The 15611-nt window shown below is 40.1% G+C and overlaps 1 protein-coding gene across 1 annotated transcript; it reads left to right on the forward strand.

Moving 5' to 3' along the window:
- The first annotated feature begins 4268 nt into the window (after positions 1-4268).
- LOC124915776 (ankycorbin-like) lies at positions 4269-6479 on the forward strand. The gene is made up of 2 exons (XM_047456541.1): positions 4269-5217; positions 5473-6479. Exons 1-2 carry the CDS (start codon positions 4269-4271, stop codon positions 6477-6479), a joined length of 1956 nt encoding a protein of 651 aa, XP_047312497.1.
- Positions 6480-15611: the final 9132 nt, after the last annotated feature.

The following is a 15611-nucleotide window of genomic DNA, read 5'->3' on the forward strand; positions in this document are numbered from 1 at the left end:
GTATTTAACAAATCTAAAGGACAACGGACAATCTGCCTTAACCAAGAGAGAGAACTATTAGCCTTACGAATTTGCCGATCTCGATCAACTTGCTTACTGAGAATTCAAGCCATTAAGTATTCATATTTTGAAGCTGCTTTCTAATTATACTGTGTGTGAATCAAGAGAGAGCTAGAATCAAAACACCTTTAGCTGAGTGATATTCTTCATCTTGTAATTGAACATAAAGTGTTTTGTTCAATAGTGAGCTAAGTGTGTGTAAACTGTATTTGATTCGAATCATATTATAGTGAATCCTTCCGGTGGTTGGAAGAAGGGGTGACGTAGGAGAGTTTCTCCGAACATCCATAAACAAACTGCTGTGTTCTTTCATTTCTGTTATCTTTTCATATTTCATCTTGTGCTTCAAACCCAAGTAAACAATTCCGCCTTGAATCTGTTTCAAGTGTTTACAAGTGTTTGCGTAGAATAGAAAGCGAATTAAATCCCTAACAGGATTTCTTTCAAACCGTTTTTCATAAGCCTTCATCCTTAGCCAGACCCCCATCTCTATCGATTAAGCCGATCCTATCAATTGGTATAAGAGCCCTGTTTCTATTCTCAAGCCTTTCCTGAAATATGTCGAACATAACCAAAGATTCCAGTGCTACAACCATTCCAACTTTCTCTCGAGAAAACTACATTGTTTGGAAGAAAAGAGTTCGTGCTCATCTCTCTTCTCTTCATGATGACATGTGGAGCGTTGTCACAGAAGGTCCTATCAAGATTGAAAAGGAGAAGGCTGACTGGACCGCTGATGAAAAGAGGCAGAACAACCTTAACAACATGGCTCTTGATGTTCTGTACAGATCTCTCGATGACAGCATGTTCAACTACATTATCGAATGCGACACTGCCAAAGAGGTCTGGGACAGACTCACTCAACTGTGTGAAGGCAACGAGAAAATCAAGGAAAACAATATCATGGTTTCCACTCAACAGTTTGACAGCTTCAAGATGCGTCCTGGTGAAACAATGAACGATTTCGACACCAGATTCAGCAAGATCGTCTCCTCTTTGTGTATCCTAGGAAAAACTTATAGCAACCGGGAGCTTGTTATCAAGGTTATGCGTGCTCTTCCAAGGGAATGGGACATAAAGACAATGGCGATGAGAGAATCTAAAGATCTTAACAAGATCTCTCTCTTTGATCTCTTTGCTGATCTCAAGGCCTACGAGTTCAAGTTGAACTGTAGAATGGAAGAAGATCAACCCACATCCGTCATTATTGCCAAGGCGCTGGTGACTGCCGAAGAGCCACCAACTGCTCCGGATGTGAAGATGACAGCTTAGCAGTTGAACAGCGATGCCATGTCTCTCTTTGTGAAGAAGTTTGGCGACTTCATGAAGAAGAGCAACTCTAACTCAAACTCTTCAAATTCTAATGACAATAAAAAATCTAAAGTTAATGTTACTTGTTTTAACTGTGGTATTAATAGTCATTATGCATCGGAATGCCGGAAGCCAAAGCGTGAAGATGCCAAGGATGATGGAAAAGAGTTGAAGGCTCTTATGGAAGGCGACAGAAAGAACAGAGGAAGCAGCCATGGTTCCTACTTCTCATCTAGTGAATGTGATGAAGAAGAGGTGGCTTGCTTCATGGCAAGAGAAGATGAAGAAGGAACTCATGAGACTGAGGTATTTTACTTCTCTTCCGAAAGGTTTTCAAGGGAACAACTGGTAGCTGCACTAGATGACATGGTCATCGAGTACAGAAAGCTAGTAGAATCTCTAAATGAAACTAAATCTTCATCATATGTAAACAAACTAAGTCTATCTAAAGCTGAAGAGTCAAATGTTTTTGAAAAGAAGATTGAAGAGATCTCATCTGAGAATGAGATGCTCAAAGAACAGATTCAAACTCTTTCATCTGAAAACAAGAGATTAAACTATGTAGTCAGTGCATGGACAAGGTCTAGAGATGCTATCAAATATCAAATCAGCATGTTGAAACCTGTTGAATCTAGATCCGGATTGGGGTTTGATAGCAATGACCCTAACCTGTCTTACAAGAGTCCAACTCATATGACAAGCGTAAGCCAATAAGTTTCGTCAAAGGGAGTATGACTGACATTGAATCTGATCCTATTCATGAAGAAGTTGCTTTCAAAAATAAATTAGTTTATGTTCCGCCTACTGTTATCTGGCTTAAGAATAAGCTAGAAGCAGCTAACAAGTCTGGCAATCTAAAACCCGACTCTAAGTCAATGAATTTTAAAAGAAAATCTTCTTCAAAAGTTAAGGGATTAGTGGCTAGCAGGAAGTCATCTGCTAAGTCAAAATCTTATGCATTAATCAGAACACAAAATGGGAAATCCATCAGAATAACTCAAATATGGATTTCTAAGGGACTAATTGATCGAGGACCCAATTAAGTATGGGTACCAAGTATGTAAATAGTTTCTTTTGTAGGTGATGCATGAGGATTGCAGGAAGGAAGCTAGAAGAGTACTCTTCTGAGTACACAACCTTGAAGATCAACAATGGCCTTTGTCATTCTAGTAGAATAAATGTTTTTAGTTGTTAAAATTGTTTTGGTCTTTGGACCACAAAAATTATTTATTACATTTTTACGTCCATATACAAAATGAGAGGGAAAATTACTTTGGAAGTAAAGATACTCTCTAGACGAATATTCTTAATCGGTCTAATTAGACAAGTATGTCTAAAAGAAACAGTGTGTACTTAGACGTATTTTTGCTCATAATCTATACATCTAAGTCTATATGTTGAGGTGTTATACCTACGCGATTAGACGGATACGTCTAATAGACGTTAGACGTTTTTACGTCATGAGCAAGTGGATGCTCACGTCTAATTAAACACACGTCTAACATGTGGTGTTTATGCGGAATTAGACGTACACGTCTAATAGACATTAAACGGATTTTTATAACACGGAATTAGACGTATGCGTCTAATAGACTCATCCGTCTAATAGACGTTTAGTTATATGGATTTGTGGAGTAAGAAAAACGTCTAACTACGTGCCGATTAGACTGATCAAGGACAGCTGTCCCATCACGTTGAGAGCTACTCAGTTTTCCCGCTCAAAATATCAAACAATCATTTTTTACCAACATGAAGACACGTGTCTTTCAAGTTTAGAGAAAATGACTGATATACCCTTATTTTTAATGATGATTTCTTGAAAAAGGACGTCTAACATTTATTAATGGGCCATACCCTTAAGAAAAGACGGTTATTTTGTATCTCTATTTTCCGTCCATATAAGGACATTAGTTCATGAGTTTGAAAGTTTTCAATCCCTCGAAATCCTTAAGAACCCTAGTTTTCTTTGTATTTCTCTCTCTAAATCTCTCAGAAAACCTTGTGTCGGTTCATATTCTTTCGAAAATGGTAAACAAGAAAATAACTTTGGGTTACTGTACTTTGCAGGTGGATTTTCTATCAGTGTACACCTTCGATCAACCGGAGGTGGTGGAGATGTTCAGAACCCTAGAATATTCTGGGTTAAGGAAATATCTCGGCGGCCCGTTCATATTCTATGAGAAAGAAGTTCGCGAGTTCTTCAAATCTGCAACTATGGTGGGTGAATCCATCGTGGCAACCGTCAATGGCATGGAGTTCTCCTTCGATGAAGCGGTTTATGCGGAGTTCTTTGAACTTCCAACGGAGGGGCACACGTTCGATCTGATCCTTTCACCAGAAGTCATTGTGGAGATGAAGAGAACATTTTCTGCCGATGATTCAATAATCCATGTTAATGGACTCAAGAAGGACCTTAAACCTCATTTCAGTCTGCTGAATGACGTGGTGGCAAAGGCGCTACAAGTGAAATCTGGCTCCTTCCATCTCTATAGTCAAGATCGTTTTTACTATATGTACGCTATTTCGAAGGGAATCCAGGTAAACTGGGCACATACTCTCTTCCAGAACCTCTACTTTTCGATTTGTCAGACGAACAAGGAAAGCATAACATATGCAGCTCAACTAAGTCACTTGTTGAAGCATTTGGGGGTTCCTATTGGTGAACCTGTGCAGATCAACTCTCCGAGAGTGTTCACTGCCCTTATAGTCGCCAACACACAGATAAGGATGAAGAACAACCTAGAATGTGCCTCTGGTGCATCTAGTTATCGAACTGGTGGAAAACAATAAATGAATTGGAGGTCAGTTCCTCCAGTCTGAAAAGCTCAACCAAGAAGGACTCTAAATCAGTCGATACAAGGTTAAGGTAAGGTCCATGCGTACTTACTGCTACTCCGATGTCCCCTATATCTACTCCGTCAACCATTTTAAGAAAGCCTTCGAGATCTCGTGTCTCAAAGGAGAAGAAGACAAAGGCGCCCCGCGCGTCTAAATCATTAAAGATAACTTCCTCCAAATCTTTGACCGCTGTGCCTAAGTTTGATGTTCCTATTGTGGAACAAGCTGAATCTGTATTTTCTCCTTTAAGAGAATTTGCTGAAGGGCCCGATGTTGAGTCAGCTGGTCCAAATGATGAAAATGTTAACAGGAATGTGTCTCCTGTTGTCCAACCTGATTCAGTAGTCGCCGGTGCTACAGAGTTATCCCAACTAGAACAAGGTGCTGTTCTTACCCTTGCTGCTGGTAAAGCTGCTGACCAAGAATCCTCTGTTCCCGCTCCTAAAAATTCATTGATAGCCGGGAAAGTTATTCGGGTGGAGCTCCCTGCTGAGCTATGTATGAAACCCCAATCTGCATTCGAACTGATGCGTTCCGCAAGACAGACAGGTGGAATTGTGATCGGTGAACCCAGACCTGCTCCAAAACCCATAGAGGTTGTTGGAAAAGGTAAGAAGATTGCGACTCCATTTTTTGAAAAAGTATCGGAGGCAACATGCATTGTTGACCTCATCTTACATCAAGTCAAAGCCATTATAGCTGAAAAATTGGAGATTTTTGAATCATGGTCCCTAGAGAGACTGTCGTCCAAGTACAATGATACTCTTACGAATTCTACGATAACCCAAGAATGGAAGAAGCGGGTAGCAAATGAAAAGAAAGTTCTTAAATGGGCTAGAACTTCAGAGGTAGCTGAGGCTCTGAAGAGAAAAGATCTCATTGAAGATTGCATGTATGGAAAAGCCCTTTTTCCAATTCTTGAAGCCAAAAAAGAGAATTTCAATCCTGTTGTGAAAGGAGATGAAGTGGAGATGAAAGTTTTGAAGAAGCTGAACGACATTTTGGACAGTTACGTCTCAGTTGTTTCCCGATATGTCCATGGCGCTAATTGCTCTAGCGCATAACCTTTCGATGATGATGAAGCTATGGATATTCTTGATGCAGACAACGATGCAGATGAGCTAGATGTTGCTCTCTTGATCGAATTCGGGAATCTTTCTGCCGAAGAGAGACGCATTCTGGATCAACCAATTCAAGAGAATCCAAGTGAAAAAGAAGATGTGATTGTTCAAGAGCCTGAACAAGCTCTTGAGACAAATGAAGAAGAAGTTCATGTAGAAGATGTGATTGAGGAGGCCGCTCAAGCTCCTCTTGAAGAAGATGTTCTGATAACCTCTGTTGTGAGAACAGAGGAATCTCAAGAGAAAGTGGCTGAGGTAACTCAGCCAGAAACTATCAGATCTGAGGGGGAACCTTCTAAGGATAAGAATGTTGAAGAAGAAAGTTCCTCATCTGAGGAGGAACAGGATCAACAAGCAACCTATAAAAAGCCCCTCCTATTTCCCAATACCATAGTGGGAAATGTTCACGAAAATATCAACATTCCTCTTCATTACTCTGGAAATTTATATGAGAGATTTCAGAGAGCTGAAGAAGAACTGTTAGAAGAAGAGAAGGATGAAGCTCCTAAGAAAGTAAAGAAGAATCAACCGGAGCAATCCTTGCAGATTCATACAAACTTTGAGCCGATTCAAAGCATGGCAGCAGAGTCTCAAGAAAATTCATCAAATGAAGAATCCTCTACTGATGGTAATAAGATGTTAAAGTCTATGACTTCTGTGCTATCATCTCTTCAGAAGAGCATGATAAAGTCCTTGAATAATCAGGAAGAAGAAAGAAAGGACTTTGCTGAAATTATCAAAGTTATCAAGGAATTGGACAACACTTTGAAGAAGAACACGTACGAGACTCATGTCTCAAATATAAACTACTCTAAGTTCGAAAAGCAACTTCTCAACCGTCAAACTGAGTTGTTGGACATTGAAAGGCAAATCAATGATGAACGTCATAAGGAGACTTTGGAAGAATTCAGTCTGGTGAAGAATCGGATGGTGGAAATTCAGGGGTGCTTGAGCAGAAATGATAATGAACGACAGGAATTTGCGGACTCCATTGCAAGGAAGTTTCAAGCAAAGGAGAACGCAAAGGCTAATGCTGAAAGTGTTCAACCTCAAGTCGAGTCAAGTAGAAGGAGTGACGGTGTGTCAACCGACACTAGATCCAGACGAGCTCCAAACACCGATGATAATCTGTTACGACTTGTTTCGTAAGATGAGTTTTGGGTTCAAGAATCACGTTCTTGATCTTTAAGACCGGTGGAAATTCTACAATCAAAGGGCAGCGAAAGGTTTTCGATATAGAATTTGGGGGGAAAGAGATAGAAGAATCAAGGGTGCGAAGAGAATTACTGTTGGTCTATACCAAACAGTCCATAATAATAATAATAGACGAATAGGGGCGAAGTCACATCTTCATCATTCTATTCATGGGTCCTTGGGGAAGAAAGATCATCCTTATATAGGTGATGTCTTGCCCCAAAATATTCGGTTACAACAATAGCTAGAAAATAACAGAATTCGGTTTGTAAAGTATAAAAGGAAAGCAAAACAAAATAATAAAACAACAAAACAGAAATCTGGCCTATGTGCACACTAGGACCGAGACCGGGTGCCGAGGAAGGTTGCTGGAATTTATTCTAGGACCGAGGCCTTGATTTTAGACCCTAACATTATCTCCCCCTTCGAAATTCGTCGCCCTCGACGAAAAAGACCGTGGTCTGCCGAGTCTACCGAGCCTCTAATGCGCATGCTGAATATTTCAAAGAATTCGGTCGGACTTCAGCAAGTCCAGCAAGTGTCGGAGTCTTAGGACCGCATTTCTTAGAAGCCTTCGGTCTTCCTGCTCCACGACCAGTCCTTCCTTCGGCCCAGCACGCCAAGTGCAGCAAAATGGTCATCTTTCTTCCGGGCATACTCTAGAATGTCTTCAAACAACCAAGCCCAGTCCTTTATCCAGACCAGCAACACATGCACAACAACATAGCCATGTCTTCCGACTACCTTCCTGGCTGGTGTTCGGTTGTTGGGTTGCTGGGTGAGCCCTTTGATTAATTTTTGGAAATTTTCAGGAACGTCTTCCAAAACAGGTGAAACAGTTTGGCATTCGTTTTTGCTCTTTATTTGTACCGTGGCAGCAACATTATGATTTTCCAAGGCCTTTTCTAGCTGGCTGCCTTGTATTATGTTGACCCGCGACCGAGGGGCACTTTCCTGGACCGAGAAAGTGTGCAAGATAATGACACGTTCGTCCCTTGTCTCAAGCACCAAAGGTGGGTCATAAAAATCTGATTCTTGGACGGGTTCTTGAACGCTTTCTTGGACTTCTTGATGATTAGGCGGGGCCATGAACAATCTGGATTTGCACCTATGATTGGGCTCCCAATTATCATTGCAAGTATAGCGCCGGTCTTCCTTGGGATCGGCTGTCCGGTTTGTGCTCGGCCAGACCGTGTTAACAATGAAAGGCGTGGGAAGCAGCGGCGGTTTGGCGCTGTACAAGGGCCTGCGACCGAATCGCAGCAAAAGATTTTTCTTGAATTTATGCCACGTCAATGCTTCCATATGGTTGCGATTCCGCAAATATGATTCATGCCACGTTCTTGCCTCTTTTGAGAAGTGAGTGCGGACAATGTCCAGCTTTGTGGCATCATTCGTCTTGCTTTCCCTAAAGATTTGCTCGGCAAATAAGAGCCAGCCCTCCAAATCAGTCCCATCAAATTCAAGAATATTAACATTTGTGAGCCGGGTTGGAGGAAGGTAGCAAGAAGCAATATTATAGGGTCGGGTGCCAGGATCTTGGCCATTATTAAACGCACCTTTTTCAATAGCTGTCAAGCTTTTTCCAGCAGCATACCTTCTGTTCATATTTTGCTGAAAGGCATTATGCAAGGCAGCCTGTTCGGTCATATGTTGTTGCTGCAGGGTAGTATTCATGGATGCATATTGTTGGGTCAGCCCTTCGAGTAGGGTTCTAAGATCATCCATCTTTGCTGCTATCTGGTTTCTTTCATTTGAGAATCGTCTTGCTCTAATACCAAGAATGTTACGACTTGTTTCGTAAGATGAGTTTTGGGTTCAAGAATCACGTTCTTGATCTATAAGACCGGTGGAAATTCTACAATCAAAGGGCAGCGGAAGGTTTTCGATATAGAATTTGGGGGGAAAGAGATAGAAGAATCAAGGGTGCGAAGAGAATTATTGTTGGTCTATACCAAACAGTCCATAATAATAATAATAGACGAATAGGGCGAAGTCACATCTTCATCATTCTATTCATGGGTCCTTGGGGAAGAAAGATCATCCTTATATAGGTGATATCTTGCCCCAAATTATTCAGTTACAACAATAACTAGAAAATAACAGAATTCGGTTTGTAAAGTAGAAAAGGAAAGCAAAACAAAATAATAAAACAACAAAACAGAAATCTGGCCTATGTGCACACTAGGACCGAGACCGGGTGCCGAGGAAGGTTGCTGGAATTTATTCTAGGACCGATGCCTTGATTTTAGACCCTAACATAATCCTAGACCAACCAAGAGAGGTGGAGGTCGAAGTGGTGGTGGACGTAGCAGGCTATTTAATGTTGATCAAGGTGGTCGTGCCAGTGGTGGTAGATCAAGCGGAAGCGGTCGTGGAGGTCGCGGCTATCCTCCTTATCTCAACATGCTTTTCGGTCAAGACATGAGCCCAACCGATCCTCGAGTTAAAAGGGAAGAACAATAACTTCTTTTCTTCTACTCTATTTAAGTCTTTCAAACAATGTTTCTTTGATGGTTTTCTGAATATTTGGTTTTGGAAGATTGATGTAAGTGAACAAGGATGTGTTTTATTTATATGATGAATGAATATTTTGGTATATGTATGCATGTTTCCAATTTCTACATCAAAAAGGGGGAAATTGTTGGGTCAAATTATTTTAACTAAGTGTTGAAATAATTTAACCATTGAGATTTTGATGATGAAATGACTTATGAGTAATGATGCAGGTCTATCGAAATCATACTTCATAAGACTTGGCTCTAATGAGAGTCATTAGACCGATTTAGGCATTAGATGCATAGAATTAGACGTACAATCTACCTCAATGGAGTTAGACGTGTAGTCTAATGAATGCATAGAATTAGAGGTACAGTCTAACTCATCGGAGTTAGACGTGTAGTTTAATGAATGCATAGAATTAGACGTACAATCTAACTCATCGGAGTTAGACGTGTAGTCTAATGAATGCATAGAATTAGACGTACAGTCTAACTCATCGGAGTTAGACGTGTAGTCTAATGATTGTATAGAACTAGACGTAAGTCTAATGAATACACGGAATTAGACGTACAGTCTAACTCATCGGAGTTAGACGTGTAGTCTAATAGACTTGCAATTAGACGGATGGTCTAATAGATATTCGGAATTAGACGTGCAGTCTAACTCATCGGAGTTAGTTGTGTAGTCTAATATATTTGCAATTACACGGATAGTCTAATATGTGCGGAATTAGACGTGCAGTCTAACTCAGTGGAGTTAGACGTGCAGTCTAATAGATAGTGAAAGTTAGACGTGAGTCTAACTCCTTCAGACAAGTCTGAGGTAGAACCAGAATTAGACATGTAGTCTAACTCAGTGGAGTTAGACGTGCAGTCTAATGGTTATTCGATAATTAGACGTGTAGTCTAATTAAGTGAAAGTTAGACGTGAGTCTAACTCCTTCAGACAAGTTTGAGGTAGAACCGGAATTAGACGTGCAGTCTAACTCAGTAGAGTTAGACGTGCAGTCTAATGGTTATTATAATTAGACGTAAGTCTAATTCTATTAGACCAGGCGGTCTAATAGACTCGGTTATTAGAAGGGAATGTTTGATTTCATTAGACTGATTTTCACAATCCGTCTAATTGAAATACGTCTAATGCTCAGCTTAAGCAGTATGCTTGAAGCTAGCATTTACCTACCCACGTGCTATAGCTGTACCCTACTCCTGCTCCACTTTCTAGTGAAGATCAGTACAACAGCTATATGCATCCAACATACGAATGTCACGTAAGAGAATTTTCCTCACATTACTTGTTTTGCAGGTACATCCTTGATGGAATATTCGACGCACTACCAGTGATGTATTGCCACAATCCTTGTGCTCAGAACCTACTGTGTACAATGAAGGCTTTCCAATGGAAGAGTGCCACGTATCATTCTAAAAGATTCGACCGTTAGCTTCTGCTCTGTATTTAACATATCTAAAGGACAACGGACAATCTGCCTTAACCAAGAGAGAGAACTGTTAGCCTTACGAATTTGCCAATCTCTATCAACTTACTTACTGAGAATTCAAGCCTTTGAGTATTCATATTGTGAAGCTGCTTTCTGATTGTACTGTGTGTGAATCAAGATAGAGCTATAATCAAAACACCTTTATCTGAGTGATATTTTCATCTTGTAATTGAACAGAAAGTGTTCTGTTCAATAGTGAGCTAAGTGTGTGTAAACTGTATTTGATTTGAATCATATTATAGTGAATCCTTCCGGTGGTTGGAAGAAGGGGTGGCGTAGGAGAGTTTCTCCGAACATCCATAAACAAACTGCTGTGTTCTTTCATTTCTTTCATCTTTTCATATTTCATTTTGTGCTTCAAACTCAAGTAAACAATTCCGCCTTGAATCTGTTTCAAGTGTTTACAAGTGTTTGCGTAGAATAGAAAGCGAATTAAATCCCTAACAGGATTTCTTTCAAACCGTTTTTCATAAGCCTTCATCCTTAGCTAGACCCCCTGTCTCTATCGATTAAGCTGATCCTATCACAACTTCAATAAGGGATTTTTCCTTGACAGCAGCCTCAACCACTTCAACAGCTTGAACAGACCTTGCAAAAGAGTTTGCTTTTTCACTTCGCTCGGCTTTATCTCTATTCAATACGTTGGACATTTCCATCATTTGGGCTCGAATGAGATCCATTGTTGATATAACATCTTGATGAAGTTCTAGGGTGAAAGTTTTTGATTCAGCATACTACTCTGATTGTCTATTGAAGAAATTCTTCTCAAATTTCTTGTATTGAGAGTTAACTATGTTGACTTCATAATTTTTTCTCTTCAAAGTCTTCTCTAGTTCTTTTTGAGTAGCAAGAATGAAAGACACGTCTTTCTTTCTTGAAATTGAGCCCTTCTCAAGATTAGCCAATTTGGACTGCATGTCCAGCATATTCTTTTGTATGGAGTTTATCGCATCCAACATGGAATTACAGAAGTTTGCTCCTCCAGGAGAAGCCTCTTCTGAAGAATGAGCAGCAGAGGAAAAAGCATTAGAACAGGCTAGAGTAGTACGAATCGGGCTCACATGCACATTTACTTGTAAAGAACGCTCTGGTTCTTTATCTTTGGAAGGAGAAGAGGGAGCTTTAGACGCATCCTTGAACTGCTCTTGATCGTTGAGAATGTCGGCACACACCAGATGAATATGTTCTGAAATATCTTCAAAATGAAGAGGTAATTCAACAACTTTATCAATAATGTCTAGTAGTGTTGTGATCGGGGATGATGGATGAGAGAGAATTGGACTTTCTTCCGAAGATAGTGATGAGGAAGACTCATCTTTATCAGCTTGTTCCCTCTTAGTAGAGGGAATCTTCTCAGAATATTCCTCTTTAAAGGGTTTCCCCTTAGCCCCTGATTTAGGAGACTGATCAGCAATCTTTGCTGATTCTTCTTCAACCACTGGAGATTCTTCTTATTCAAGAATAGGAGGAGGCACCTCAGAAGTCTCCTTCTGTTGAATATGTGTCTGAATATCTTTAGCAACCACCTCTTCTTCTTCTAAGAGGATTTATGATTAAACCAAGACCAGAGTCTGTTCAACAATCTGTTGGGCCATTAACCACTTCTCTTTAAAAGATATGTGGCCAGCTCAATAAGATGGGCGCAGCCTGCTCATCTTCTTCTAAAATAGATTGATCATCTTCAAAGATCTCCATTGACTCGTCTTGACTAGATAAAATATGAAACAGATTTAACCCGGAAGACTCGGTTCCATTAACGTATTGAAGGAGGATTGAGCAATAGTTGTTCATAATTAAGTCTAGTCGCTTTAAAGCATTCTTCTTTGCAGGAGCATCCTTGTCTAGCGGATTGAATTTGGCCGTTCTCTTCTCAATCATGAGAAAAAGAATACGTCCCATGATATTGGCCACCACCAGATCCTTTCTTTTGAGGGCTTTAGAGATCTCATCAGTTTTAGCCCATTTTAGGACTCTCTTCTCCATCTTTATTAGATTTTTCCATTCTTTCACAATTTCCCTTTCCAAGAACAACTCATCAAATTGAGTGGCTAACCTTTAGTTCACCCAGGTGTCGAAGATATCAATTTTCTCAGCATCCTTTACCTCAACTTCCTCCATCAAAAGGTTCACAATGCAGCTGGCTTCCGAGACCTTCTCTAGAGTTTCTGTAACAATGCCCTTTCCCTTTCTAGGAACCACAGCTGGTTTAGGAGTTGGCAAAGGTTCACTAATAGTTATGTTAGGAGCGCCTCTAGGTGCTCTGATAATTTCATGAGGAGACAAAATCTTTAACAATGCCCATTCTAGGAATTCAGACAAAACACTCTTTCCCTTAACGTCGGGTTTTTGTTCAACAATCTCAATAACGGATGGCTGAACATTAAGAAGAGTGGGAGCCTGTTCAGATGGTAAAACAATGGCTGGAATTGGAGCAATAACATTCTTTGTTTCAGTAACAATCTTGGCATTACCAGTAGCCTCAACAACTATTGATTCTTCGGGGAGGACAAGCGACAAAACCTGTCAATAGTCGCCCCTTCAACTTGTTCCATCACAGGAACATCAATAATAGGCATAGTGGCAAAAGGAGAGGAGGAAGTTACCTTAGTAGACTTCTTAGATGGCTTAGAGGCCTTAGACGCATTAGATGCTTTGAATGCTTTAGACGCCTTGGATGCCTTCTTCTGATCAACAGCAGGATCAGATGACTTAGCCAGTTTCTTCAACGGGTTGGGGGATGGTGAAAGGGATTGATTAGGAATAGCAGCAAGGGGAGGAAGACATTGTCTTGCCCTGGAGTCAACAACTCTAGAATCCTTTTTAGAGAACTCTTTTGGCTATTCGTTCTAGCCGCAGATTCCATTATATATTTGGTTCTTTTCGCCCCCATAGATTGAACGGAAGCAGCCTGACGCTTGGACCGAGTGACCGACTGACCACTCGTCTGTTGGCTAGATGAGCCAGAAACCAAGTCCTTAGAGAGCTTCGATCTTACAAGAGTTCTCTTCACAGAAAAATTAGTGAATATGCGACTCGGGTTAATAGCCTCACCCTCCCCCATAAGAACACCAAATGCTTCATAAACCATCCGAGTTGGGTTGAGAAGCTCACACTCTACTTGTTTCTTGAGTAAATCAACTGGAAAAGATTAGAAAATAACGTAGATGCCCAAATGATTTGCATACTTTTAGAAATGGCCGTCATATAGTCAAAACGGTCCTGGATGTATAGGTCGAACGAACTTGCCCTGCCTTGAAGAGCCTTCGCCATAATATCGTTTAGAAGGATGAAATGAGGCTTCAGGGTCTTCTTCTTCCTGTTTAGCCTGATTGAAGTGCCATCGTTTGTGAAAACGATCTTCATTTCCGAGATGGTTTCCACTGGAAGCGCTATATTGAACGTGTGACCCTCTAATGGAAGTTCAAGGAACTCAGCATAAACAGATTTATCGAATGAAATAGCTGTTTCGTTGACTGTCGCCGTAATCGAATCTCCGATCACATTTCGCGTCTTGAAGAACTCTCGGACTTCCTTCTCATAGAAGATGAATGGACCGCTAATATATTTCTGGAGACCAGAATACTCTAGAGAGTGAAACATATCAACGATATCATGTTGATTAATGGTGTAAACCAACTCAAAGTCCACCTGCAAGGTGTTGTGACCAAGAGAAATAGGTTTCTCGTCAGCCATTTGAGAATAGAGGATGAAGATGATTAAGATTTCTTAGAGAGAAGGCAGAGAAAAGCTAGGGTTCTTAGAAACTTGTACGCGTAAAGGCTTCAAGAACATGCATGATGTCCTTAAATAGAATCCGAAAGGTCACATGTCTTAACCGTCACTTTTGACAAAGTGGGCCCACCAATTAATGTTAGGCACCTTTTCCAAAATTGGCCATCATTAACTGAGTTTTTCAAAAAGAATTTTAAAACTTAAGGGTATATTAGTCATTTTCCTTAATTTTGAAAGACACGCGTCTTCAAGTTATTAAGAGATGACTGCTTTAATGTTTGAGCGGGAAAATTAGATGACAACGCATATACATAAATGACAGATGTCCTCAATTAGTCTGAAGATGAAGCGTCTAACTGCACACATAGTTAGACGTTTCATTTTCTTATACATTCTGGCATTTAGGTTGAATAGACGTCTATTAGACGCATGAGTTTATTAGACGCAGGCGTCTAATCACGCTTGTCTTATAGATGTCTAATCGTCTATTAGACTTATACGTCTAATTACGCATGAACAACACATATTAGGCGTGTGTCTGGTTAGACGTTAGCGTTTAAATACGCTAGTCTTATAAACGTCTAAAGGTCTATTAGACTTCAACATCTAACCGCATAGGTTTTAAACCAAGACAATCCAACTCAGAAACACAGACTGTGTAAGCAAATATACGTCCAAGTACTTGCTTTTTTGTTAGACGTCCTCGTCTAATAGTCCAATTAAAGCTTTCATCAGCATGTATCTGTTTGAACATTTTAAACATTAAATTTCCTCCTCAATTTATGAATATTACAGAATGAATAAATAAATGTTTTGAGGTCCTCAAGACCAAAAATATTTTTAAGAAATAAACACTTAGTTAGTGGAAATGGCAAGTGTGCCAATTATTGAACTTCTGGAGCATATTTTCAAAAGAGTGTACTCCATGTTTCCTCCATGCAGCTACCCTAAATAACTTATACAAAATTGTATCTACAGCTTATGGTATCCACATTCACTTGGGTCTCGGTCAATCAGTCCCTTAGGAATCCATATTTGAGTTATCTTGATGGATTTCTCATTTTGTGTTGTGATTAGTGCGTATAATTTAGGCTTAGCAGACGTCTTCCTGCTAGCAGCTGATCCCTTAACCTTAGAGGATGGTTTTGTTTAAAACTCCTTGACTTCTTGTTAGGTTTTAGTTTGTCAGACTTGCTGGTTGTTTCTAATTTAAGTTTCAGCCAGCTTACTGTTGGCGGAACATAAATTATCTCATCCTTTAAAGTTAGATCTTCACAGCTTGGATTAGTTTTATTATCAGTTAAACTCCCTTTGACAAAACTTATTGGCTTAAGCTTGTAAGTTGTTGAGTTTAA

This window comes from Impatiens glandulifera, chromosome 9 (assembly GCF_907164915.1).
Source record: "Impatiens glandulifera chromosome 9, dImpGla2.1, whole genome shotgun sequence".
NCBI classification, from domain to species: Eukaryota; Viridiplantae; Streptophyta; class Magnoliopsida; order Ericales; family Balsaminaceae; genus Impatiens; species Impatiens glandulifera.

Coding starts and splice junctions, on each gene's coding strand:
- LOC124915776 (XM_047456541.1), top strand. CDS start 4,269: ATGTCCCCTATATCTACTCCGTCAACCATTTTAAGAAAGCCTTCGAGA. Junction 5,218..5,472: donor GCTGAACGACATTTTGGACA/GTTACGTCTCAG, acceptor AGACAAATGAAG/AAGAAGTTCATGTAGAAGAT.